At 43.3% G+C, this 27,265-nt stretch overlaps 1 protein-coding gene across 1 annotated transcript; it reads left to right on the top strand.

Annotated features, from left to right (window-relative positions):
• The first annotated feature begins 1,522 nt into the window (after nucleotides 1–1,522).
• Pdk1 (pyruvate dehydrogenase kinase 1) lies at nucleotides 1,523–26,399 on the top strand. Its single transcript, XM_075984901.1, has 11 exons — nucleotides 1,523–1,828; nucleotides 3,404–3,545; nucleotides 7,405–7,476; nucleotides 10,204–10,388; nucleotides 10,618–10,707; nucleotides 12,497–12,574; nucleotides 13,828–13,904; nucleotides 15,371–15,469; nucleotides 17,813–17,923; nucleotides 19,844–19,957; nucleotides 22,726–26,399. Exons 1-11 carry the CDS (start codon nucleotides 1,639–1,641, stop codon nucleotides 22,864–22,866), a joined length of 1,299 nt encoding a protein of 432 aa, XP_075841016.1. The 5' UTR covers nucleotides 1,523–1,638; the 3' UTR covers nucleotides 22,867–26,399.
• Nucleotides 26,400–27,265: the final 866 nt, after the last annotated feature.

The following is a 27,265-nucleotide window of genomic DNA, read 5'->3' as shown; positions in this document are numbered from 1 at the left end:
CCAGGGGCTGTGGTGAAGTCTTAAACATTCCAGACTCTTCAGGTATATGGATGCCAGAGGCTGCGGTGAAGTCTTAACTCAAACATTCCAGACTCTTCAGGTATATGGATGCCAGGGCCTGGAGTGAGGCTTCCACTTAAACACATTCCTGTCAGGGTATTCTGTGTAGCGTGAGTTAGCTGATGAAAGAAGGCACTCCAAGATGATATTTTAAGGCTTATGTGACAGGAGGAAGGCCCAGCCTCTCTGATGGACTGACCCCAGCAGTCGTACAAAGGTGTATTTATTGATTGTTACACAAAGTTGTTTTGAGGTAAAGTATTTCCTCATACCAAGGTCCCTAATTTAATCTATATGTCTTTATAAAGGAGAGCATCACACGTCTTCATGACATTAGTCTCTACTGTGTATCCTTTGCAGTGTACAGTAATCCAAGGGCCTCAAGTGTGCCAGAGGGGTTTTGTCATCAAAGTCATGCAAAGGCTGCAACGCCCCTTCAGAAAAACAATTCTCCAAAACGATCCCTGTTTTCCACCAAGATTCTTTACTGTTTACCACAATGATTCTTCAAGGCCAAAGTACTTCCAGAAAACAACTAACGTCTACCCCAGATACAGCGACTCTGCTAAATTCTACAACACACACCCATGACAGAGTAATTTTCTTGCACCTAAGACACAGAAAATGTTGGGGTATTGTATGGGGAAGTAGCCGTGGAGAAGACAGAAATGATTTTTTTTAAATGAGGAACTGCAGACTATGCAGTTTTGTGGGATTAAATGTTAAATATGCTCTAAGCCTATATTCACTACTTCTAGACATTGAAAAGATGGAGCAGGCACACTGACTTTAAGACAATGAGTTAGCAGAAAGGCATAGAGTGGAGAGGTTTTAAGCACTGTACAAAATTGCTTGCAGAAAGTGAGCAAGTTGGGCTGCCAATGTGCTCTTCCGGGGACTGTAGTCGTTGTGATATTTTTTAGAGCCATGTTCCCAAATTCAACTCTTGTTCCACTGTTTGGCAAGGGTGAGCTCTTGTAGCTCTCCGAGACTTCACACACTAATCGCGGGACCTGCATGATGCAGGGGCGTTTCTGGAACAGGCTCACTGCCGGTGACCCTCGCACGTCCTAGAGTCTTTCGGCTGAGACTGGGAGGACGGAGAAGTAGGAAAGTGGGCGTGCAAGGGATACACCATAGGGCGAGCTGGACTGTAAGATCCGGTTAGCCACCCGCGGGCTTCCTGGGAATTAGCAAAATCTTCACCGAGCCTTTTCTGAGCGTCAGCCAAGACCCTGGCTGCTTGCTCCGGGTGGTTTCAGCGGCCCCATCCCTCTAGGCTGAGCTGCTTTCTTCTTTTCCCTTTCCCCGCCTCCGTCCTCCTCCCGGGGATCCGCCCAAAGGGGGTGTGGCTCTAGTGAGGGGCGATGTTTAGCCCGCCCCCTTTTTCCTCTCCCGCCACCATCCTCTCGGGGCTCTGCCTCCGTGGGCGTGGCTACAGCGAGGGGGCGGTGGCCGCGGTGCTGACAGCAGCTCCCCGCCCCCGCGGCCGGCCACGTCCCGCACGTAGCGACCGGGCCGGCGGCTCAGAGCTGCAGGCTGGCGCCGGGGGCTCCGGCTCCTCCGGCGGGGCTCGGTATGAGGCTGGCGAGGCTGCTCCGAGGCGGCCGGGGCGTCCGCTGCGCGGTGCCCAGTGCCAGCCGCAGTCTGGCCTCGGGCTCGGCCTCGGGCTTCGGGCCGGAGTCGGAGCGTGGCGTTCCGGGCCAGGTGGACTTCTACGCGCGCTTCTCGCCGTCGCCGCTCTCCATGAAACAGTTCCTGGACTTCGGTGAGGGCGGCCGGGCCTTCGTGTGCCGGCCCCGTCCTCCCAGCCTCTCCCCCTCCTCCCTCTTGTCGCCTCCCCTGTTGTCTTAGGTGTTTCCTTCCTCCCCGGAGGTTGCGCGCTCTGGCAGGCCGGGCACGTAACCGGGACTGGAGACCAGGGTGTGCGAGAAAAACAAAGCAGGGGCTGCAGCCTTCCGCGCACGTGCGCAGGTGCGCGCTCGGGACCCGGTGTCTTCTGGGGAGCATTGCTCAGGTTCAAGGCCAGAGCGCACACGGCTTCGAGGGTGGCGTTCTGCCGAGGCGAGATCAGTGCCAGTACAGCGATGATCCTCTAGAGTGGCGTGATGGCAGGAAAACAAGTGACTACTGGCCCAGTTCTTTCCTCGCTAGTGTTTCCACCGAGAGCAACTTCGTTTCACGAGCTGTCTGCCCCAAGCACGTGTAAAGTGCATGATCTTGTCAGTGTGTTACAGATTGGAGAAGGAACTGTAGAATTAGGCCTTTGACTTCTCATCAGGAGTAATGCGGGGGGGGGGGGGGCTTAATATATATATTCTAACATTGAAATCCAGAAGTTCTGGAGTAGAAAAAGTTATCTCCGTGTCGTGTTGTCAGGTTATAACATGGTTAAAGGGCATAGGAGATAAGTGGCGTGGCTGGATACTTTATCTTAAAATTGTGTTTTGCAGCGTGGTTTCCTTGTGTTTCTTTTTTAAGGGACTGTGAAAGGCCCCGGTGGCTTTATTTATTTATTTATTTGCTTTTATTTTTAAATGCCTGTACTATAGTGTTCATGGATATTCTATTAAACTTTCGCAAGATGTTTTCCTTAATCATATACCTACTGTTGACAAAATAGTTTCTACTAAAGTTTCATCTGCAAGGTTGAATTAGTTTCAAATGGATTGCTGAAATAAAACTTTAGTTCAAGGGAAGCTACTTGTCAAGGGATGGATACTCATCAACTATTCTGCCAGACATCTGGATACAAGAGTGGAGAAGGGGGCAGGTGAATTTCCCAGGCATCAGACAATTGAGTAGGTTCTTCTTGATGGTTGTTGACGTGGTTCTGGTAGTCTTTGCCTCCTGTTGCCAGAAAACCATGTGTGTACTAACTCTATCCTGGTGATTCATATTTGTATCTAGTCAGTCTTGACATACCTGGGTCAAAATTTACCCAGAGTCAGGGATCAGAATTTCTAAAGGGTAGTGGCAGTGGGGCATATAGAATGGGCTTTTCTCACCTCTACTCATAGACCTCAAGCCTTAAAACAGACCCACTTAGTTTATCTTAATCCTAAAATAAATAGTAAATGTGAATTATAACAAAGTACCTATGTTGTTGTACTGATCCATTGGAATATCAGGAATCGGAAGGTCATTCTGGAGTTAGGGTTACTTTGTAGACCACTTAGCTCAACCTTGCCTGGATATATGTTTGCTTCCCAGTCCCTTTCTCTCACTGTGATAATTCTACCATCATGACCTTACCTAGTGACTTTCTCCTTTCCCCTTGCTTCCTGGCTCCTGGCAGCTTCTGCCTTCTACTTACTGCCTTTCCCACTGTGCTTGGTTTCAGGATCAGTAAATGCTTGTGAAAAAACCTCATTTATGTTTCTGCGACAAGAGTTGCCTGTTAGGTTGGCAAATATAATGAAAGAAATAAGCCTCCTTCCAGACAATCTTCTCCGGACCCCATCCGTACAGTTGGTACAAAGTTGGTAAGAGTCCCATCTTGTGTTTGCAGTTTCAGTGGACTTGTGGACTTGGTTCAAGGTTAAAGAAAATACTTCTAACTTACTATTTTATTTTTATTTTTTTGAGACAGAATCTCATATAGCTCTGCCTGGCCTGGAACTCATTATGTAGACTAGGATGGCCTCATTCAGAGAGGTCATCTCTCTTCCAAGTGTTATAGACTAATTTATTTATTTGAGATAGGGTCCTACTATGTAGTCCTTGATGGCCTGGAACTTTATGTAGGTCAGGCTGGTCTCAGACTCAAAAAGATGTGCTTGATTTTTTTCTTCCCATGTGCTGGGAATGAAGGTTTGTACCACTGTGCCCTGCCTGTATGTATGTATGTATGTATGTATGTATGTGTGTATGTATGTGTGTGTATGTGTGTGTGTGAGTATAGATGTACCACACATGTGCAGGTGCCTGTGGAGGCCAGAAGAGGGCACAAGATCCCCAGGAACTAGAGTTAAAGGCAGTTCTGAACTGCCTTCTGTGGGGGGTAGGAACCCAATCTGTGTCTCTACTAGAGCAGTAAATGCTCCTAACTATTGGGCACCTCTCTTGCCCTGCACTTGCTCTTCAGTAGAATCTTAAGGCAATCGAGGCATTCTTCGTCTCCATGTGCCTTGTCTTCTCAACACTGAACTTGATTAAAATTCCTTGGCTTTGAGAAAACCAATCACGCCTGCCCAGAAATACTGATACTAAATTTAAGATTTATGTTACAGTCTCTGCAGGAGTGTTAGGTTCTAACGAGAAAAATATCTACCATTTTGCCGATGGCTGCATACTTATATACATTTCTTTTTATTCTTTTAATCATACCTGCTAGGTGTGATTCACTCCTTTTACTGGTGAGGAAGCTAAGATACTATACAGTCCTTTGTCCATGTGTGAACGCAGACAGTGGAGCCCTTGGAAATGGAATTACGGGTGTTTGCTACCATGGTCAGCTAAAAGCCAATTTCTTTTTTTTTTTTTTTTTTTTTTTTTTTGAGACAGGGTCACTGTTCCTAGCCATCTTCTTGCCCTTGGTCCTTGTTATTTTGGGACACTGTCCTGGGCAGCCTGGAGTTCACTGTACATACCAGACTGACATTGAACTTTCAGAGATTCTCTTGCCTCTACCTCCTTGGAAATGTAATTACGGGTGTATGCTACCATGGCCAGCTAAAAGCCAGTTTCTTTCTTCCTTCCTTCCTTCCTTCCTTCCTTCCTTCCTTCCTTCCTTCCTTTCTTTCTTTCTTTTTTTTTTTTAGACAGGGTCACTATTCCTAGCTAACAGGGAACTCACTACCAGGCTGAACTTGAACTCTCAGAGATCCTCCTGCCTCTGCCTCTCCAGTGCTGGAATTAAAATTGTGAGCCACCATGCCAGGTGGAAAATATTAAGCAAAAGTTCTGTTTGTATGCATGGACAGAGTCAAGTATTAAGTGGAAAAAAAAGTAACTTCAAAACATTTGCCAAATGTGATTAATGGAGTTGCTAATTTTCTTCTATTTGTAGGTATTGTAGTTCTGGTCCCAGTACCCACACTGGGGGTTCCCCGATTCCCTGTAACGCCTTCTCTGAGGACCCCTGTACTCACATGTGTGCATACTCCCCTAACTTATGTGTACACATAATTAAAAATAAGTCATTATCAAAAGATAAGCAGGAGTATGGAAAGTTGGCTCAGTGGTTAAAAGTGTTCACAGCCCTTCCAGAGCACCAAGGTCAGGCCATTCATAACTGCCTGTAACTCCAGGTCCAGGGCATTTGTCAAGGTCTCCCTGCCTCTGAAGACAGACAGCCAGACAGACACACACACACACACACACACACACACACACACACACACACACACTAGAAGAAAAAAATAAAGAAAAGGAGAGTGAGGTCCCCGGAAGTCCATTAGTTCATGTAGTTGAGTGAGAAAGTGGTTTAGAGAGAATCATGGGATACACAGGAGACAATTTAATCTTCCGAGGCAGCCTTTCCGATTCCCTACAGCTCCTCATGAAAACTAGCTTATCTTGCTTTTTGAAACCTGGTTTTGCCTCACAAGGGGCAGAGATTTAAATATCTTCTAAAAATCATTTTTGTCTAAAAGACTTTTTCTTGCCAGTGCAGGGAAATTTGAGGCTAAAGCAGGGTGGTAGCTATGACGATCGCTGGACTTTTGAATGCAGCAAGACCTGTCAAGCTACCACGGGGATTTCCAGATGTGGACGGTCCTTCCCTTGCCCCATCCCTGCACAGCGCTTCCAGGCATGCAGGATTTATACTGTAAGGATAACTGAATGGCTGTGGAGGTGTTTTCAGCCCTGGCCCTCTGGTGCCATTGTGTTTAGCTGTGTGATGCTGAGAAAGTCATTTGAACTTTCTCATTTTGTCTGAAATAAGTGCTCTCCTACCTTGAATTGTTGGGTAAATTAAGAAACTTAGATTTTAATTGCGTTTGTGTTTTGTGTAGATTGTAGGCTTTCAGTAAGTGTAAGTACTTGTTGGTTTGATCTAACCATTTGCAATTAAGGTTTTAAAAGTACACTTACACTTAAGTTCTTAGAGCAAGGTGTACCCCTCTTTTTGCTGTGACTAAGACAAGCATGTACCCATGATCACAAGAGTGACAGTTCAGTTTTCATGATGAAGTTTTTATAATCTAAGTGCAAAGGGATGTAAAAGATTAAAAACTTGTAGGGTCTAGAATGTAAATCTTAAACTCTTAACTCAAATTTGGCCTACTGATCTGTGTTTGTGTGTGTTGAGGGGCAAATACTGGGCAAATGCTTTACCACCAAACGACACCCTCCAGTTCTTGCCAGTTTGTAGTTGGATTTTTCTTTGGGCCGCCAGGTCACAAATAACAACACGGAGATTTATTAGTTATGAAAGCTCAGCCTTAGCTTAGGCTTGTTTTCAACTAGCTCTTGTAACTTAAATTAACCATTTATATTGACCCACATTCTGCCATGTGGTGCTATCTATTCTCCTTACTGTACGTCCCGTTCTCCCTGTGTCTTCTGGTGAATCCATGCACCTAGATTCTTCCTTCCAGTTTCTCTCTCTGCCTGGAAGTCCCGCCTTTTCTCTCCTATCTAGCTATTTGGCCATTTAACTCTTTGTTAAACCAATCAGAAGGTGCCTTAGGCAGAGTCACATCTTTACAGTATAAACAAATATTTCACAACATCTGTTTTTTGTTTTTTGTTTTGGGGACGGGGGTCTCACTATTTAGCCCTTGTTGTCCTGGAACTCTCAGTGTAGACCAGACTGGCTTTGAACTCGCAGAGATCTATTTGCTTTCCAAGTGCTGGGGCAAAAGCATGAGCTACCATGTCTAGCCCTTATTTGTGATTTCAATGGTAAACTATGCATGTACTTTCTTTTATTTTAAAGATTTATTTGTGTGTGTGTCTCTGTGTGTGTATGTTATGTGTATGTCTACATGACTGTATGCAATGTGTGTGAATGCCCATGGAGACCAGAAGAGGGTATTGAAGCACTGATGATTGTAAGCTGTCCTCTGTGGGTGCTGGGAACTGAACTTGTGTAGTCTGGAAGAGTAGGAAGTGCCCTTAAACACTGAGCCACCTCAAATGCTAATGGGTGTAAAAATCTTATTTCAGGACCGACGTGTAGCTCAGCTGCTAGAGCGCTTGTTCAGCATGCACTTGACGCAGGGCTTGTGGTATGCCTGGTTTGCATTCTACTCTATCTAAAGAGAGAGAACGAAAACAATAATCCTACTTCAACCATAATTTATAGGAGTATTCTAAATTTAAGACTATAAAGTATGAAAAGACCCTTTGTGTTAATTCTACAGTATGAATAAACAGCTCTGATTTGTGTCTTAGGTATATCCAGAGTCTTCAGGAGCTGCTTGATTTTAAGGACAAAAGTGCTGAAGATGCTAAAACTATTTACGAGTAAGTATAATTGTATGATCCTATTCTTAATACAGATTATATATATATATATATACATACAAACATAAACAACAAATATACATTATATATACAGATTATATATAAACAATATATAATATAAAGATATATATATTTGTTGTTTATGTTTGTTTTTGTATTTTGAGGTAGGGTTTTTCTGTGTAGCCCTGGCTGTCCTGGAACTCATTTTGTAGACCGGGCTGATCTTAAACTCAAAAAGATCCACCTGCCTCTGCCCTGATTTTATATTCTTTAAACATCATATAAAAGTGTAAATGTGATTAGCTCAGTTTGCCTTTGGCCCACTTTAAGGAGATGGATTAACATCTTTTACTTACAGCACAGTTACTGTATTCATTTATAGCAACCCACACAGGCACTGAAGGCAGCGAGACAATATAAGCCGCAGAGCTGGCCCAGATGTAAAACACACTCCACATCCCTCTTCACTGTAAGAAGAGGCGGTTCAAATGTGACAAGCAGTGACCATCTAGATGTGACGTGCATGCCACCTGGTCTGTTATCCTGGGGAGGGGATGCCAGTTCCAAAGGGACAGTCACCCTCTGCTCCCAGTGTTCACTGTTGTGTGCAGATGCCACCCAGATAATCAAAAAATTTATTTTTAAAGGAAAGCTTACAAGTCTGTTTTCCATGTAAGATCTCTGGTTTTGAAACATGGCAGCTGCTAATGCTGCTTTTGCTTTATAGAGGAGCTGTTAAAACTAGCTCTGGATTCCTGTGGTCTGTGCTTCATAAGATAGCATAAATCCTGTGCTCAGTCTCATAGCCCAGAGAGCAGAGTTGGTAAACCCAACTGGTTACTTAGGCAATTATCTGTTTGTAATGAATGTTATTAGAGTATAAAGACCATTGTCCACAGAATCTGTATGCTTTTTTTTTGGACCGTCTTTTAAAAGGGTGGCATAACTGCAGTTCTCAAACATGCTTTTGTTTTGAAAGTAATATTCATCAAAAAAATCACTCTCTGGGTGAGTGATGTCATTTAGTATTTGAAACAACTCTACTGAGATCGTACGTTTATGCACAGAGAGGGTTGCGCCTTGGGGTCTTGTAGCCAGTAAATGGCGGGACTAGGAACAAGGCAAAGGGAAATGGTGGAATATATATAATATATAAATGGTGGGCTAGGAACAAGGCAAAGGGAAATGATGGAATATATATAATATATAAATGGTGGGCTAGGAACAAGGCAAAGGGAAACGATAGAATATCCTATAAATGCTACTGTGGAGACTTTTGAAGACATCTATCATCTATTTTTTCCCCCCTTTGGTGGAAGTTTCTCTGTGTTGCAGCTCTGGCTGTCCTGGAACTCACTTGTAGACCAGGCTGGCCTTGAACTTGGAGAGATCTGCCTGCCTCTGCCTCCTAAATGCTGGGGCTAAAGACGTGCGCCATCTGTATTCTAACAATTATGTTTGCTTGTGCATGTTCATGCATATGCAGGTTCCCGTGCATGTGTGTGAATCCAGAGGACAACCTCAGGTGCTGGCCTCTAGAGTGCTTCCCATCCGCCTGCTGTGAAATGGGATCCATGGCTTAGTCAGTTCGGCTGGATTGGTTGGCTAGTGAACTCCAGGAATCCTATCTTTTTCTCCAGCACTGGGATTACAAACGTGTGCCACCGTGCTTGGCAGTTTTACACAATTTTGTGCGGACTGAACTTGGGTCATTATGCTTATACAACGAGCTCTTTACCATCTGAGCTGTCTCCCCAGACCAGTTTTTGTTTTCCGAGACAGGGTCTAATATGTGGCCCAGGCTTTCCTGGAAATCACTCTGTAGCCCAGTCCACAGTGATTTGCCTGCTTCAGCCTCTGTCTGGGACTACAGGTGAATTACTATACCCCACTCAACAGTTTTTGTTTTAAAGAGAGAAACAAATAAGGAAGGGATTGTAATTTTTGTTGTTTGTTGTTTTTGAGGAATTTTCTAAAATTATAATTTGTCTTAATAGCTTGCCTTTGAAGTTTATTACTAACTAAGAATTTCAAAAGTGTTTTTAAGTGATGAAAAAAATCATTGGAGTAAGTTAAATAGTCCTTGGGAAAGCACTCCTTTGGAAGTGTGAGTCCTAATGGCTAGGTTAGGAGATTGGTTTTGTTATATCACAATTAAGACTTCTGTCTTTTATCTTATTCCTTAAATTGACAGAAATAAGAAGACAGTGTGATTTGAAAACTCTTTTAATCCAACAGGCTTTCTTTTTTTCTCATCTACTTTGTAAACTCAGGGTAGGTGAAGTCAGAGTTCTTTTCTCACTTTTCTGTACCCAGTGGTTCTTCTTTCTGAACTCTGGGGAGGAGATCCACAGCCGACCTTTTTGGTTTACCCATCTTGCCTCACTGTGGAGTGTTTCTCTAGAAGCAAAGGCCTTTTCATTGGCAGCGTTGGCAGGTGTCTCTGGAATGCTGGCCTCATTAGTGAGCCTCAGATGCTTAGATAACAGTGGATAAGGGAAACCTGTTCACTGTTCCTAGTAGTGTGGCTGCCGTACGGGTGTTTTACTTGGAGATCCTTGTACCTTGTAGATTCGTGGACCTTATGATCTGAAATGTATTTAACCAAGTATGGGAAAGCCTTCACTGATGCTTCTTTCTCTGAACTAGGACTCTTTGTAGCTGCAGCCTGTATCTTAAAGTCACTTGTCAAAATACTTGGATGTTTTGACAGAGAGGTTTGTTTAGATTCACAGACACAGTGATAAGGATCAGAAACCGGCACAATGACGTCATCCCAACCATGGCCCAGGGTGTGACCGAATACAAGGAGAGCTTCGGGGTGGATCCTGTCACCAGTCAGAATGTCCAGTACTTTCTGGATCGATTCTACATGAGTCGCATTTCAATTAGAATGTTACTCAACCAGCACTGTAAGTGTCCCGCGGTTGAAAGAGGTACTTAGTTATGTGTGTAGTCCTCTTAAATTTTCCTAGACAGTGTCCCTTTAACAGGAACATCACTGCTATACAAAGAAGGCATTTTACTGACTTTAAAATGTCATCTTTACGTGTTAGAAAAATGTTCTGCTGTTTGGTACCGTTTAGAGAAACATCATTTGGATCTGGAAATGTGCTTTCTTTGGCTTTTCACTTTTGATAGCTTTATTGTTTGGTGGAAAAGGAAGCCCATCTCATCGAAAACACATTGGAAGCATAAATCCAAACTGCGATGTAGTCGAAGTTATTAAAGGTAAGTGCATTTGTCTTTTCTAGAAGGATGTGAACGCCACCAAAGTATTGAGTGTCGTCTCTTCCCTTATAACCACTGCATGTGTCATGAGAGAAAAATGTTAGGAGCAAACACGTTTGGTTTGGAAATCACTTCATGACATGGGTTATGCAGTGTGTAAGGTAGATGCCCTCCTGATAGAATCCTCTGTTAGTAAAGTTTGGTGCTGTTAGTAAGTATATTTTTCTGTTTTGCTTCAGAAAATTCAAGTCTTTCTTCATCCACCCTTAAAAAGGACCACTGAGATGTCTCAGTGTGTAAAGACACTTGCTGCCAAGTCTTAAAGCCTGACTTTGATCCTCAGAATTCCCTAGTTGTAAGGAGAGTACTAACTCCAGGAAGTTGGCTTCCATATGTGCCCCTTGGCATGCACATAGCCACAGATGTACATACACACAATAAATCAGTATGATAAAATATTCAGGTTCTGACCCTGGCCTGTCATATTCCAGTGGTAGGAGTGAAAGTTCATAACAGTTTAATTTGCATCTTACCAAGCATTTTTATTGAAATCACGTGCATATGCATATTGTATAAGTTTTTTATGTTTTTTTTTTGTTTTTAAATTTTCAAAAAAAGTTTAAGTATATGTTAAGTATATGGGTGATTTGCCTAGAGTTTTGTCTATACATCATGCGTATGTCTGGTGCCCTTGGAGGCTGGAAGGCGGCATGTGAGCTCCTGGGACTAGAACTGATGAGCTGCATGTGGATACAGGAACTGAACCCAGGTCCTCTGCCAAATCAGCCTGTGCTCTTGTTTTCTCACTTGAGACAGGGTTTCTCTGTATCCCCAACTGTCCTGGAACTCACTCCATAGACCAGGCTGACCTGGAACTCAGAGATCCAGCTGCCTCTGCCTCCTGAGTGCTGGTTTTGAAGGCGTGCGCCACCACGCCTGGCTAGCAGCCTGTGTTCTTACAGTTGAGTCATCTTTTCAGCCCCCGTGTTTGTTGCTTTGAGAAAGTGGAATGCTTCAGACATTTTGCTACAAACTCCCAGCCACATGGACATAGCCCACGGCTTTGAGTGGCTCTGTAGACTGTATCACAGTGCTATAACCTATGCTTCTTGTAATGCACGTAGGTTGTGTGCATTTTTCTCCTTCTGTTACTCACAGTATCTTAGTGAACATCCTTAAATATATGGTGATTTGCCAGTATAAGGCAGGATTCTTAGAACTGCACACCCTTAATCCCAGCACTCAGGAACAGAGGCAGGTGGATATCCTTGAGTTCAGGGCCAGTCAAGGAATTCGAGATCAGACCAGCTGGGGTTACACATTAAGGCCATTACCTCAACAACAATAAAAAATCCTGAATTAACAACATTTTTGTGTATTTAAATTTTTAATGGTTCCCAAAAAAGGTAACAAATAATAAAGGTGTCCACTTCCTAAACCCTTACCAACTGTTTTTGAGATGTCTCAAAAACAAACATACAATGTAAATGTATATTTAATGTATAAATAATAATCTCTTTAGCCTGCTGTTTTTCTTTTGCTTTGTATATGGTATTTTTTTTTCATGCCTACGTTTTCAAGTTTTGTGGTCCATTTTTGGTCATTATTTTTTCATGGCTCAGAGGGCTTTGTCACACAAAGAGCCTTCCCCTCACTAAGACTGTTAAAGTGTATCTTCTTCTGCAGAGAATTTTAAATTTTCGTTTGTCATTGCTGTTGGCCTCTTGTTGTTGCATAACACGGAAGTAAATTTATTTAATGCTTCTTTGTTTTGTTTGATTCACACTAGATGGCTATGAAAATGCTAGGCGGCTTTGTGATTTGTATTATGTTAACTCTCCTGAACTAGAACTTGAAGAACTAAATGGTAAGCCTGCCTGGTGGTGTCTGTCCTCAGTAGTGGGTGTTCTGACGACCAAGGAGTGAGTTGAGATTGGCTCGAACAGTAACGGACTCTTCCATCAACTTCTTCACCAAGTGTGGAGGCAGAAGATACACGTGTGCAATGCACATCATCTACACGTACCGAATTTAGTTTGATTCTTAGGACAGATAGTTTGGTGTTTTGTTTTTGCTCTATTTTAAACTGATAATTTTGATTTGTTGCTATTTTTTTTCAGAGATAGAAAAATAAATAATACCAAGAAAATTATATTTAATTTTCGTGTATTCCTCATAGCAAAGTTTATCCTTTTTCTACTTCCTGAATTGTGAGTCAGTTTTCATTGTTGTAGTCAGAGACCCGGTCCTGTGAAGGACAACGGGAGCCGCTGCCCGTCTGTGTGAGAGTCCGGTTCTCTCTGATGGGCTCTTCCTGCCTTTGGATAAGGAGACTGATGATGGTAGTTTAACAAGGAAAACCTCTCCTGGGTTAAGAAAATTCAGGAAGGTGATGGGAGGAAATACATTTTAATAGGCTTTAGGCCGCATTCTGGATCTCTGAAAGGGGAGTAGTGACGTAGCTACCCAGTTGAGGGTAGAATTGCTTGTGGTTTCCTGCCACGCTGATTATTCGGATGGGTGCTACCCAGTAAGAAGAATCACACTGCAGACAAGCGTTTGGGAACTTAAGCTGTATAGGCAGTTTCAAGATGTCCCATTCATGTTTCCAAGTGGGAGGGCAGTTTCAAGATATCCCATTCGTGTTTCCAAGTGGGAGGGCAGTTTCAAGATATCCCATTCCTGTTTCCAAGTGGGAGGTTTTCAGATGAGAGTTGGCTTATTGTTTGAATTAGAGTCCAGTTACCTATTGGTCAAAGTACTCTAAAAGTATGGTGTCTTACCCCTTTGTTCTCCAGAGGTCTGTGTTGCCTAGACCCCTTGAGAAAGTTCTAAGACAGTGTTCTACATGGGTGAAACATTTTTTCCCTAAGGTGTCCATCTTAGGAAGTATAACCCTGACTGACATAGGAAAGCGTAGGAGGATGGGCGGCTCTCATTCCGGATTGAGGAATAGCAGCAGGACGCTTGTCCCCTGTGAGTGTGTGCAGGGTTCAGACTCTCAGACAGTGAAGAAGTGCTGTGAAAAGCTAATGTCTCCCCGCCTCACTCCAGTCTGTTCTGAAGGATGCTGTAAGCACATCTCTCTGGACTTTCACATTTTTCTCTTCTGCTCTGTAGCGGTTTCACCAGGACAGACAATACACGTGGTTTATGTACCATCCCATCTCTATCACATGGTGTTTGAACTGTTCAAGGTTTGTAAAATAGTATCGTGTAACCTTTGCCAGTCCCTTCTTATCCTAGGAATCTGCTCTAAGACCCATGTTCCTGTGGACTTCCTAGTTCACTGAGATATGCCATTCCGTGTCAGTATCGTGCTGCTTGGCTGGAAGTGAGCCTGTGTCTACACACATGGGTGCCCTCCATACATAGAGCACATAGACCCCAGAGTCAGTCCTGGGGTTGAGTTTTCATTCTGTTGCTTAACATGTGACTTTGGCCCTCTTTGAATCTAAGGTAATTTTCCCCAGGGAAACTTATGAAGATTGGGAAAGACATACTATATATAAATGCTCATAATAGCAGAGCATGCGATTGGTGCTTAGTAAAGTTATATACATATTTTCATAAGCCAAAATATTTGGAACAGTAATTCCCAACTTTCTACCCTTGGGCCAGCCCCACTTATATGCCTTTGTTCTGTTTCTTTTCTTTAGAAAGTTGTTTATATTGGACTTAAAGAACTAACTGCTGATTGTAACAGATTCAGAAAACTCAATAAAAGCGTGCTGGTTATGTTGAGAATCCAGTCCCTCACCCCCGAACCCGCACTTGTTAGTGAAAAGAGAGTGGTTGGTAACTGTGTTTGGTTCCTGCAGCTGACCATGACTCTCCTAGCTCAGGCCTGTACCACCTCCTGCTTTAGCTGCCCAGTCTCCAGCCAGTGGCAGACCAGAGGAGCAGAGATGTCTGGCTATTGGATAACACAAAATATCAGCAGGCCAGCCAGGTGTAGCGGCACACACCTGTAGCTCCATAGCCCAGCGCCTTTGAAGTGGAGGCAGGAAGGGTGTGAGCGCTAGGCCACCCTGAGCTGCATGGCAAGACCCTGGCGGAAAATCCAAAGGAAAGAAAATAAAGCACAACATACTAAAACACAGAAAGCTAAGAGAGGAAGTGTGGAAGAATGTGCTTTGTTTTGACAAATTAAGAATTCACCTAACACCTACAGAAATCCATTAGTGGCTAAAAGCAGTTGGCCCTTAATGTGTTAGAATGGTGTTTTCCCCTTGAAAATTCAGTCATGTAAAGATATATTTAATAAAGCTTTATATAAGCTGTGACGTGTTTATATAATGCCCATGACAGTGGCTTTTGTCTGGAAACCTGGTTTCACAGAAACACCGCAGTCTCCTCTCAGGTCAGCTCAGTCTTAGCGGCCAGGGCTCTCTGAATTCCGCGTTCAGTCGCAGCTTCCTCTGGGCGCTCTCAGATCTACTCCAGTGCCCGTATCCCGTTACTGTCCATGCTTAGGAGTGCCGGCCTTGTGTGCCTCACCAGCTTTGAGAAACGGATCAAAACATTGTGCTGTAAATTCCCCTAGCCACAAACCAGTGACAAAGAAAACTTAAGATTCAAATAATGTACATATGTTTCAAAATTATAAGTGTATTGTTTTTTTTAATAAGCCGTGCTTTAATGTAATCCTAATGTATTTCAGAATGCGATGAGGGCAACCATGGAGCACCATGCCGACAAAGGTGTCTATCCCCCGATTCAAGTTCATGTCACACTGGGCGAGGAGGACTTGACCGTGAAGGTAATTTTTTTAATGGATGTGTAGGCATACAAAAATAATATAATAAGTCTAACTTCTATAATACTTAATTTATTCTCAAGGGAAAGAATTTCAGTCAGCTAGATAATAACCTCTTTGCTTTGTTTATCTGGCAAATTATAGAATTATCTTTTGAGTCTGTTTCTATTCTGGTCCTTAATCCAGATGATTCCGGTTGAAGGAACACCTGGAGACAGACTTTGATCAGTGCCTGTCTCAAATGCTGTGCACTTTCTGTGTGACGGAGCGTTAATCTCACTTCCGTTTCCAGCAGAGCTTTTCATCTGTTTTATTTCATTTCATCACCACTTCCCAGGAGCACGTGCACTTTTACTTTATAGTTGTGGAAACTCAAGGGTCAGAGATGAGCTTAGGGTCACACAGAGTCAAAGCTACAGGCCCTGAGATCCAGCCCTCTGGTCCACTGCTCAGCCTTCCTGCCTACCTGCTCTGATAGTGCAGTTTGCTTAGATTAATTTTGCTTCATTTTATAATCAGCTGACATCCAGAGTGTACCAGTCAGCTGTCTGATCTGGCCGTTTGTGCTTGCTGCTCGCAGCGTGCCTTGGCTGTTCTGGACTTACTTCTGAGGAGTGTTCAGGCATTGCCAGTTCTGAGGGTTTTACACCATGAATAGCACACACTGGCTTTCTGTGCTGGCTGCTAGAGGCGTTAGCTCTTTCGGATGTAGCTGTAGAACACTGTGCCTTCCCTACTCAGCCCCAAGCGCCTGTGATAGCACCTACAGAACTCTGAAGATAATTGTTTGCAACCTGCAATTCCGTGTATGAAACCAACACTGGAAAAAAATGCAAATAATCGTTTTCATAGTTCTCATTTATATGTCACCCAGGTGCCGTTCACCCTCCATCCTTAAAATGCAGTTTCTCAGGGCAAGGTAGTCTGAAAAACCACTGTTTTACACAACATGAAGTAACTTAGCGCAGTGTTTGGGCTGATCTCAGCCCGGTATGGTTGATAGTTTAGGCCTTCTGAAGGCTCTCTTGGATGATGGCTGAGCACTCAGATTATTAGTCTCTCAGGTCCCGTTGGAAACAGTTGTCAGGAACAATTAGAAGTAATGCTCAGGGGGCTTTGACGACATGGGTAAGCTAGAACAAGTAACAGGCTAGCCAAAGAGTTTAGAAGACAGCGAGGGAGTAAGACAGCCATGGGGCTTTGCAAACTCCAACCCTGGAAATCTAGAAGACCATAATCTGAAAACCCCAAGTGAGTGGTACATCACAGTAGACATTCAGATACGGAAGAGGGGTGCTGCAGAGATGGCTCAGAGGCTAAGAATACTTGTTGATCTTTTGAGAATGTTTATAGTAAATAGAATATAGGCTGGGAAAATAATCCATATTGACTATAAAGGAAACAGTAAAAATAATTTGTAAGTTAATTACTAATTCAGTCTGCTAGATGGTTATTTGACTTGAAAAATGATAGACTAGTACAAAGTTCTGTATCCTTTAACTCGCTAAAATGTTGTCTGGGATTTTGTGTTACAACGTTGCATTTATTTATTTATTTATTTATTTATTTATTTATTTATTTATTTATTTATTTATTTATTTATTGAGCTATATGCTTTTCTCTGCTCCCCATCCCTCTACCCTCTCCCATGGTCCCCACGCTCCCAATTTATTTACTCAGGAGATCTTGTCTTTTTTTACTTCCCATGTATTAGATCCATGTATGTCTCTCTTAGGGTCCTCTTTGTTGTCTAGGTTCTCTGGGATTGTGATTGTAGGCTGGTTTTTCTTTGCTTTATGTCTAAAAGCCACTTATGAGTGAGTGCATATGATATTTGTCTTTCTGGGTCTGGGTTACCTCATTCAATATGATGTTTTCTAGATCCATCCATTTGCCCGCAAATTTCAAAATGTCATTAATTTATTCCCCTGTGTAGTACCCCATTGTGTAAATATGCCTGCCACATTTTCTTTATCCATCCTTCGGCCAAGGGGCATATAGGTTGCTTCCAGGTTCTGGCTATGACAAATACTGCTGCTATGAACATAGTTTGAGCACATGTCCTTGTGGTCTCTCATGTATACTTTGCATACTTTGGTTTCTTAGGGGATAAGCTTAGGAGATGGCATTGCTGTGTAGCATGTCCTTGCCTTTTTTATTTATTTTTCTCCTGATTATTATATTGCCCACCAAGAAGGATTAACCTTGTGTTAGCTGCAGCGTTGAGGGCAGGGTTTGCGCTCACAGCCTGGACTGACTTCCGAAAGCAGTCTTCTCCCCTAAGCACTTGAGTCGTGATACTGTGATGTGTGGGACTTGCTCAGAGTGTGATCTTTCTCCTCTCAGATGAGTGACCGGGGAGGTGGTGTTCCCCTGAGGAAGATTGACAGACTCTTCAACTACATGTACTCGACTGCACCCCGGCCTCGTGTTGAGACGTCCCGTGCGGTGCCGCTGGTACGTGAGGCAGGAAGGCCATGAGTTGGGCAGCTGTCATCCGACTGTGGCTTCCCAAAACCTGTCGAGCCAATTTCAGAGGAGCTCACGGGAAAGGAAAAGGCTTTGAAACTTCAGAGACTTTAAACAGCCCTGGGATTAGTTTTTAATTGAAATAGGCACAAGACAGATTATAGTTTAAGAATTGTTTTCCCTGCTACTCTTAGTAGTGACGTCACAGCAGTTTCTCTGTGGTAAACCATGTGATAGTCTATTTCAATATGAAAATTAAACTAGGGATTGTAGTAATAGTTGATTTTTTTTGATATTTTAACATCATCGACTTTTTGATATTTACCCTGAAGTATTAGTATTTAGAAAGACCTCATTATGAGGCACAGGCTGGCCTTCATTCAGTTCGCAGGGAGCTGCCTACCTTTGCCTCCAGTGTTCTGGGGTTAGAGTCTTAAGTCACCATGCCCACCCAGTGTTTTACATTTTTTTTAAAAAATATTTTTATGATTGTATGTGTATGAATGTTTTGGTTGCATGTATGTAAGCGCACCAGTGTACAGCACCTACAGAGAACAGAAAAGGGTGTTGAATCCCCTGGAACTGGAGTCACACATGGCTGTTAGTCACGCGCTGGGGACTGGGAACCAAACTTGGATCATCTCCCCAGCATTCAGGGTTTGATCTCTTAATTTCACTGGTCCGAACCTCAAGTTATAGTTGTTTAGGTGCTGTTTACTCTCAGAGGCTCCCCTTGAACAAGGGCCCTGCCAGTGAAGACGTGGGGGTGACTGCCTTGACTTCCCCTGCAGTCCTCTGGCTCCCAGTGCAGGTCCCTCTGAGAGCTGAAAACTCAGTTGCAGCTCAGCCCTGGGCAGGGAGGAAGTTGGAACTTGGGTAGTTGACTTGGGACACACACAGAGTTTAGGATATAAAATATTTAGAACTAGTGGGATGGCTCAGGGGAAACACGCTTGCCTTAGCACCCTGATGATGTCGTTTGGTCCCCAGATCCCATATGGCAGGAGAGAGCCAACTCCTGGAAGTTGTCCTCAGCACCACACATACAACATTGTGCACACAAGCCCGCACTCGTAGACACACAAATAACAATATAATAATCAGCGGCCAGAGCCTCTGCGTGTGAGCGCAGTCAGTGACTCTTCTGTTCACACAAACACCGAAGAGCAAGCCCACTGTGAGGAACGCCATGGAAGGCGTGATGTGGAGAGGGAAGCCATTTAACTTCCCAAGTGTTTGTGGATTTTATCCAGGTAAAGAAGGACCAGATACTGGAAACGGGTTGAACAAAGACCCAGGAGTTCTGTGTTTAAGGAACTGAGGGTGGGAGGTTGGTTCTGCTAGGCAGGAGAGCAGTGGGCAGAGACCTGCTTTTGTTTCGGAAGCTCCTGAAGCTTGGTTTTTTTGTCTCTAGGGCGGGGTGGGTGGTGGAGCAGTGGCTTGCTTTGAAGACTCTGGAGCAGGGAAGTGATATGTCGGTGAGCATTAAGAAAGTGGACTGTTGTAGATTATCTCCAGGTTCAGAACAAAGGCTGGTCATCCATGGTGCGGAGTCCTGAGCTTCCTGTCTATTGCTATTAAAGCTGCAGTGAGGCATTTCCTCGTCTGGCTCTTAAACAAAGCAGTGTGCTTTATATGCCATTGCCAAGAGCTGTATTGGGAGCCTTGGAGCACTACAGCGAAGGAAAGCAATGTGCCTTCTCCAGGTACCACAGTCATTTTATAGACAGAATTGATGCACTAATGGGCTCAGTCGAACTCCAGCTTAATCCTTCCTTGTGATTGAGTTTTACAAGCTCTCTTAGATGCGTAGGTTGGTGGGTCTGCAGTACTTGGTGGCCTTACCTTAGTCAGAAAAGTGTTTAAAGATGTGGGGCTCTGAACAGAACTTTGTTTTTCATTGAACAGGCTGGTTTTGGTTATGGATTGCCCATATCACGCCTCTATGCACAGTACTTCCAGGGAGACCTAAAGCTATATTCCTTGGAGGGCTACGGGACTGATGCTGTTATTTATATTAAGGTAATAACTGAAGCTTCCTGGTTTAACTGTATGTGTATATATGTGTATGTGTGTGTATATATGTGTGTGTGTGTATATGTATATATATATATATTTAATTTTTACATGTATGTCTATGCACAGTGATTGCCTAGTACCCTCAGAAACCAGAAGAGGGCATCGGATCCCCTCGAACTTGAATGACAAGACAGTTGTAAGCCACCATGTAGGTGCTGGGAACTTAACCTAGGTCCTCTGTAAGAGCAACTAGTGCTCTGGACAACTGAGCTATTTCCTCAGCCCCTTGCCCAGTTTGAAAAAGTATAATGGGAATTTACTAAACCTCATACTAGTTAATAAACGTAGTGATAGTTACACGGGTATGCACCCATTTGGGTAGCTGAGGGCAGTAGGGAAAGAAATAGAAAATTAGGTTAAAGTAGAAAATCCTGAGTGTAATAGAAAGACCCTGGGTTCACTCTACAGCACTGTAAAAAAAGGGAAAAAAAGTGAATTTAGTTTTAATGTGAAACATATGACCAGTCATTGGTCTGCTTTTTAAAAAACTAAAGCCCACATTTGTTTGTTTGCTTGTTACATGTGTGTTCATGGGTTTGTGCATACATGGTGGTCAGAGGACAGCCTTCCAGAACTAGTTCTTCCCTTTCACCATGTGGGTTCTGGAGTGTGACCATGGTTGTCGGGCTTGGTGACAGCTGCCTTTAACTGCCAAGCCATTTTGCCAAGCAATAATAGCACCCAGCCTTCGTGTGTGTGAACCCGCGGCTTACACACGTCGGGCTAGTGCTTCCCATCTGCCAGCACATAATTATCCTGTTCCTAATAAAGACATGTATGTTTATTTTATGTGCATGAGTGTTTTGCCTGCATGTATGTGGACCACATATGTGTCTGGTGCTCACAGAGAAGACAGCATCAGATCCACAGATGATTGTGGGCCACCATGTATGTGCTGGGAATAAGCCCAGGTCTTCTGCAAGAGCAGCAAATGCTCTTCACTGCTGGGCCATCTCCCCAGCCACCTAAACTATTTACAGTGCGTTGTGTGGGGGTACGCCTGTGTGGGGGTCAGAGGGCAATGCTGGAGTTCCTTCCTCTGACCTTGTGGGTCTTGGAGATTAAATTCAGTTCTTAACTTGATGACAAGCATTTTTACCTGCTTGAACCATGCACACACCCAAATAAATAAATAGTAATACTTTAAAAGCACTGATTACGTAGTTGGTGCGCTAGTTTCTTGTTCTGGCCACTAGATGGCACCCACTTTATAGGCTATGCTTAAGAGTGTTGTGAGTTAGCCTGAAGAGACTAAGTGCTTAATAGCCATGTTATTCTTTAACATGTCTTGGTGAGGAACTTAGATATGACAATATTTGTACAGTATTTTTTATTTAAATAACATTTTTTGTTTATTTTACAAACCGACCACAGTTCCCTCCCTCCTCTTCTCCCAGTCCTCCCATTGCAGTCTTTTTAACACTAAATGGAGCATTCTGATAGATGTTTAGACTATTTAGAGCACAGAGATGGAAGGGTTTTCTATTTGGGAAAACATAGAATACAAGCTTTTTTTTTGGTTTTTTGAGACAGGGTTTCCTTGTCCTGGAACTAGCTCTGTAGACTAGGCTGGTCTCGAACTCACAGAGATCCGCCTGCCTCTGCCTCCCGAGTGCTGGGATTAAAGGCGTGCACCACCATTGCCCGGCTTGAATACAAGCATTTTCATGGGGTCATCACACCTAGTCCCTTAAAAACATATTCAGAATCATCAGGAAATTCCTAATTCTGAATTGTCGACATCTTGGAATGCCAGTGGCCTGTTGTCAAAATAATAGAAAGTGTCCACCATTTACAGGAAGCTGTAGAACAGTGAACGATGTGTACAGGAAGCAGAAATTCATTTCCAGCGGGAGAAGCAAACACGGTATTTGGATTGTAATGTTGCTCAGTGACAGAGTGCTTGCTTCACCTACAAATGAGGCCCTGTGTTCAGTCTCCAGCACTGGGTGCAGGGAGGGGCAGACATGAGGTCACACAAGGGCCAAGCACTGCTCGTGTAAAAGCCAACATGTCTTAACTTCAGCTTCATATTTATTGATGATAATATTGGTATGTCCAGTTTTTAATTTTTTTAAAGATTATTTTATGTGTATGAGTGTTTGCCTGCATGTATGTGTGAGTACTACATGCCTGCTTGATATGAGTGGCGCTCAGAAGAGTGCCCTAGGTTCTTAGAGTCACAGGTGGTGGTGAGCCATCGTGTGGGTGCTGGGCCTGAACTTGGGTCCTTTGCAAGAACAAGTGCTCTTAACTCTGAGCCATCTCTGTCCCTGCGCACTAATGTTTCCAGTAATACATTGCTATACGGTGAAGAAGACTGGGGTTCTCCAATTAAGTCTCTGTATACACATTAGGGTGGATACCTGATTTTTATGCTCTTACACTTAGCCAACTTTTTGAGCGGCTGACTCCTGGCTGGGTGTGTACTTTGCAAGAGGTGTTTGTTCTGTCTTGGTAAATGTTTCCGGGCTGGTTAGGGGGGTGGCCGAAGCATCAAATCCAGTCACTGTGCTATTGGTGCCATACACAGATGTAGCAAATAGCACGTTTCAAATATGTCCGCCCTGAAGACGGTGTGTGGTTAGTAATTAGTTGATTAGACGCCAGTAGAATGCTGTGGACTGGTAGTTATGGTTTGCCGCCGTATATTATCTCAGATAATGAATTCTTAAAAGTGGCCAACTTCAAGGACTTCTTTTCCACTCCAGGCCCTGTCAACAGAGTCCATCGAGAGACTTCCCGTGTATAACAAAGCTGCTTGGAAGCATTACAGAGCCAACCACGAGGCTGACGATTGGTGTGTCCCCAGCAGAGAGCCCAAAGACATGACCACATTCCGGAGCTCTTAGATGCCCATGGGACGGCTGGAAAATCCAAATGTGGTGTATGCCGAGTTTGGAAGAGATGTGTCACGTGTGATTTTCACAGTTCCTGTTTGCTAAAGCTCCCGAAGGATCAGTTACACCAACTTTATTCTGATATGTTTGGTTAATTGGACATACTTTTAAACACTCACAGTTTTGGTCAACTTCCCTCTGTGCGGTAGACGTATGGAGTGTGAAGTCTCTGGGTTTCTGTAGGAAGTTGAGTATTTTTTTTTTCAAGTTTTCATTTATGTCTGCTAGAAACATCTAAAGGATGTGGAGTAGCTGGTTAGCCGCCTGCTTTGGAGTTCTGTCATCTGTTAGTGGTAACACCTAGTCAGACGGTTTTCTCATCCCCCATGAAAGCAGAACACAGTGGTACCAGTAGGACCTTTCGGTGTTTATGCATTGTCTACTGAAATTAACTGATCATGGCATAGTTTTATTGCGGTGCATGGTAATGGCTGGTTCCTCACAGAGCTAAGTCCGGATCATGGGTGGTGGGCTCAGGATCAGTGCAAGGGTTTTCTTTGAAAACAGTGTCTCGCCGCATAGCCCTAGCTGGCCTTGAACATAATGCCCTTCCTTAGCCTCCTGAGCGCTGCAACAAGAAGGGTGTGTCTGGCTTATAAGAGAGATGTTTATTTCCCAAGCAAGCAAAGTAGCAGAGAAAATAAACTAGGGCAAAGGCACCAAGTGCCCTGACTGAGCCAACGGGCTGTTGAGATTATCTGATGGAGCTTCTGAAGAACTGGTTTCTCTGGGTCCTGCTCCAGGGCAGCCAGGGGCTGAAGACCAGAGATGAGCTTCTCCAAGTAGGTGAGGCTCACGGCGGGTCTGGCTAAAACCACACTTCAGAGTGCTGTTGCCAAAGTGACAGAATGGATTGGTATAACCTTTGGTTCCTTGTTTCTGGACTTTAGGGGACATAATCCGAACCTCAGGCCTGGTACAATTGAAAGCAGAATCATGAACAGGGAGACTAGGGTGACCCCAGTCACCTTGGTTTTAAGTGGTGACTACAGATACATATTGTTCAAAAAGTGCCCAGATTTTTTTTGTTTGTTTTGTTTTTTAATCAGAGAAAAGTCAACTTAGATTGGCTACAAAAATCCTTCACGTCTGTGTGGTCATTTAAAGTTTGCGAATGCTTTGAAATATTAGGACGTTATTTGTGTTACAACACAGAGCCGTGGAGCAAGTAGTGACACCTTGGTTCTCACTCAGAGTGACCCGAAGTCACACAGGATCGGAGCCACAGCCTGAGCTATCCCTGCTCATCGCTGTCATCTGTCGGGATGTCCTTACTGGATCTGAGTGATGAGAAAATACTGTGAGGATGTGCTTTCCCACTTAAGCTGGAGGGATTTGGGGATTTGGTTTGGAAAATGCTGTGACAGGATTTTTCAAATTTCACTGTGTCCCATAAATATATACAATTTAATACAAAAGCCAAATCATGCAACACGGCACAAAATAGGATTTTTGTACCAAACGATAGAAACGTTGTAGATTGAGGATCTCCATGGTGGTCAACCCAGAACCCTCATGGAAGGGGTGAGGGCCTGAACTCAGGTCCTGTTAGCCCAGGGCTTAGCTAATATGACCAAATGTTGGAAAAGACGCACCTCCTAGTGTTCTAATTGAGGACTTTGTAAGAAATAGACTGCGTTCCTGAGTGACGTTTACTCCATGTGTTACACTTACTAGCTTTAAATTTCATTTTCCTGCAACGCTGAAGTATTTTGGAATCTTTTGTACAATTGTCAATAAACGTACTATTTTTACTTGTGAAATACTTTTCCCTCTCCAAGGAATTAAAAGTTCCCCCTCTGACTTAAGAGCTAAGAAATGTTTTCAGACAAGAAGTAGAATTATTTTACTTCAGCCCCCCTTTTAAGGCGTAGCACCTTTTTGCTTTGTTGTCATGGTGATGGATGGAAAAGCGTGTGTGGAAATGTTCTGGGGAGGGGGTGCTTTCTCAGACTGGCTTTTAAAGATACCTAAAAGGCTTTTAGATCCTTAAGGTGAGCTGTTTTGTCCGCCTGCATTAATTTTATGTGGTGTAGGTATAAAAATAGATTGATGGTCGGGGAGTTGATAGCAAGGGATTTTTATAACCTGGGAAGTTAATGAGTGTGCCAGTGCATTGTAGGAAAGGGATTGTAAGAATATTCCACACTGAAGTTTAAAATGCTACTTGGTTTCCATGTCTTTATACTTAAAAATGGTCAGTGCCTTCCACTGTGTAGTTTCTACATGGAGATAGTGAAGCAGAATTTTACTGTATTTTAAGAGGCTTTCCCAGTGACAGTGAGCTGAAAACTTGGATCAGACCTTTTTAAATAAATTTGAGTCACTTACGGGATACACTCATGTCTTTTAAAGAGTGATCTCTCTCATCATCAAGGTTCAGCATTCTATAAACATCCCAGAAATTGTAAGTAGGTGTCAGCACACCGACTCGGCAGGTAAAAGCAGTGGCCGCCAAGCCTGGCAACCTAATTCTTTTCTCAGAACACACATGGTAGAGTAGAGAACCAACTAACCCATCAGCTGTCTTCTACATGTGTGCGGCAAAGCAGGCATCCCCTATACATACCACACAAAATAAAATGAAACCAGTTGTAGTTAGGTGTCCTATACTCTGTTACCTATCTATCAAGAGGTGTTTGAGGCAGGTTTCCACTGTGTCTGGTCTAGTGGGGAAGCAGGTAGGAGAGTTTGTGTGGTTTGAGTTACTCTAGGTTCTCATTATCTGACACACTGCCAATGATTGATGTTTACTGCATCAATGGAGAACGGATGTAAAATTTGAAAAACCATATAAATAAATCCAAGTAACTTTCTGTAATACAAACAGTTGTAGGAAAGGGCTTAATTTAACCAGCACTACCTTCTACCTAATACTAATGGAGTGTCTAAACTCGTATTTCAAGACAGATCACATCTAGTCCCCACAGATAGAACGGAAGTACCGCATCTTCCCCTCACTGTTAAAATTAGCAAGTTCCAGCCAGCATGATGGCACATGTGAGCCAGCCTGGTCAGCAGAGGGAGTTCGGGCCAGCCAACTCTACATAGTCCCTGTGTTTTTTGTATGTTTTAAAATCAATAAGGTCCGGAGCAATTACAGAGGGAGGGGAAAGAGTGGTTTGGTTCTGGTGTGGCTCTGTGAATGGCCAATTAGGGAGGAAGCCCAGCTGATACACTTTGAGTTTACGTCATCAGTTTTACAAGGAAATGTGAAGCTTCAGAGGATAGATGGCCAGGATAAATTTGGTTGTATTTACTGGAGGAACTTATCATTATATCTGATTAACTTTTGGTCATAATACTAATAATTTTCTCACAGTCGAATCCAAGACACTCAAAGAACAATGCTTTGTGAAGGTTTTTTAAATGTCAGAAATGAATGTATTCCTATTTTACTTAGTCCTGGCATTTGCAAACTGCCATTCATACCGTTTGTCTACTTTTGTGTTTGGAAAGAATTAAACATTTTACTGCCCACCTTTTCCCCCCTGTAGTCTTCTTATTTCTTTAGCAAATTTTAATAATAGATTTTAACAGGAAAAGACAAGATTGTCTATTTTTGTCAGCTCCCAAAAGTTTTTACTCAGCTGGGGACATAGAGTGTTTGTCTTGTATTCATGAGGCCCTTGGTTTAAGCCCTAGCACCATATAGGTGGCATGCACTGCTAATCTAGGGGCACATGCCTATAGTTTCTGGGTTACAGGGGAAGTGCGTTGACAGAGGTTTCTGTCCCGCTTGGTCCCATAACTGTTCAGTCCCAAAGGAGCACACAGGTCTATATTAATTATAAATGGGTTGGCCTATTAGCTCAGGCTTCTTATTAGCTAACTCTTACATCTTAAATTAACCCATAATTCTTGTCTGTGTTAGTCATGTGGCTTGCTACCTTATATCAGTGAGGCATTCTCATCTTGCTTCCTCTGTGTCTGGGTGACAACTGCAGACTGACTCCCTCTTCCCAGAACTCTCCTGTTTTGGTCACCATGCCTATACTTCCTGATTGACTACTGGCCAATCAACATTTTATTAAACCAGTACAAGTGACAAATCTTTACAGCATACAAGACCATTGTCCCATAGCACCCCCCCTTGTTTTTTTTTTTATCAAATCAAGAACTCTATCCAATCTCCTTTGGCTAGCTTTTTTCTTCACCGTAACAACTTGTAACCAACACTTTAATCAAAGATAAACATCTATAATCCATTTTTTGGGAATATGGGTAGAGTTTTCTAAGTTACTTCCTTCTGACTGGGGGAGCTGATAATCTTAGAGGGACCTAAAGAAAATTTAGGATTATGGTCAAGTCCTGACTGGAATATTCTATGAGGCTTGGTCATCTCAGTCAG

This window comes from Microtus pennsylvanicus, chromosome 9 (assembly GCF_037038515.1).
Source record: "Microtus pennsylvanicus isolate mMicPen1 chromosome 9, mMicPen1.hap1, whole genome shotgun sequence".
NCBI lineage: Eukaryota > Metazoa > Chordata > Mammalia > Rodentia > Cricetidae > Microtus > Microtus pennsylvanicus.
This window is presented reverse-complemented; position numbering and strand designations above follow the sequence as displayed.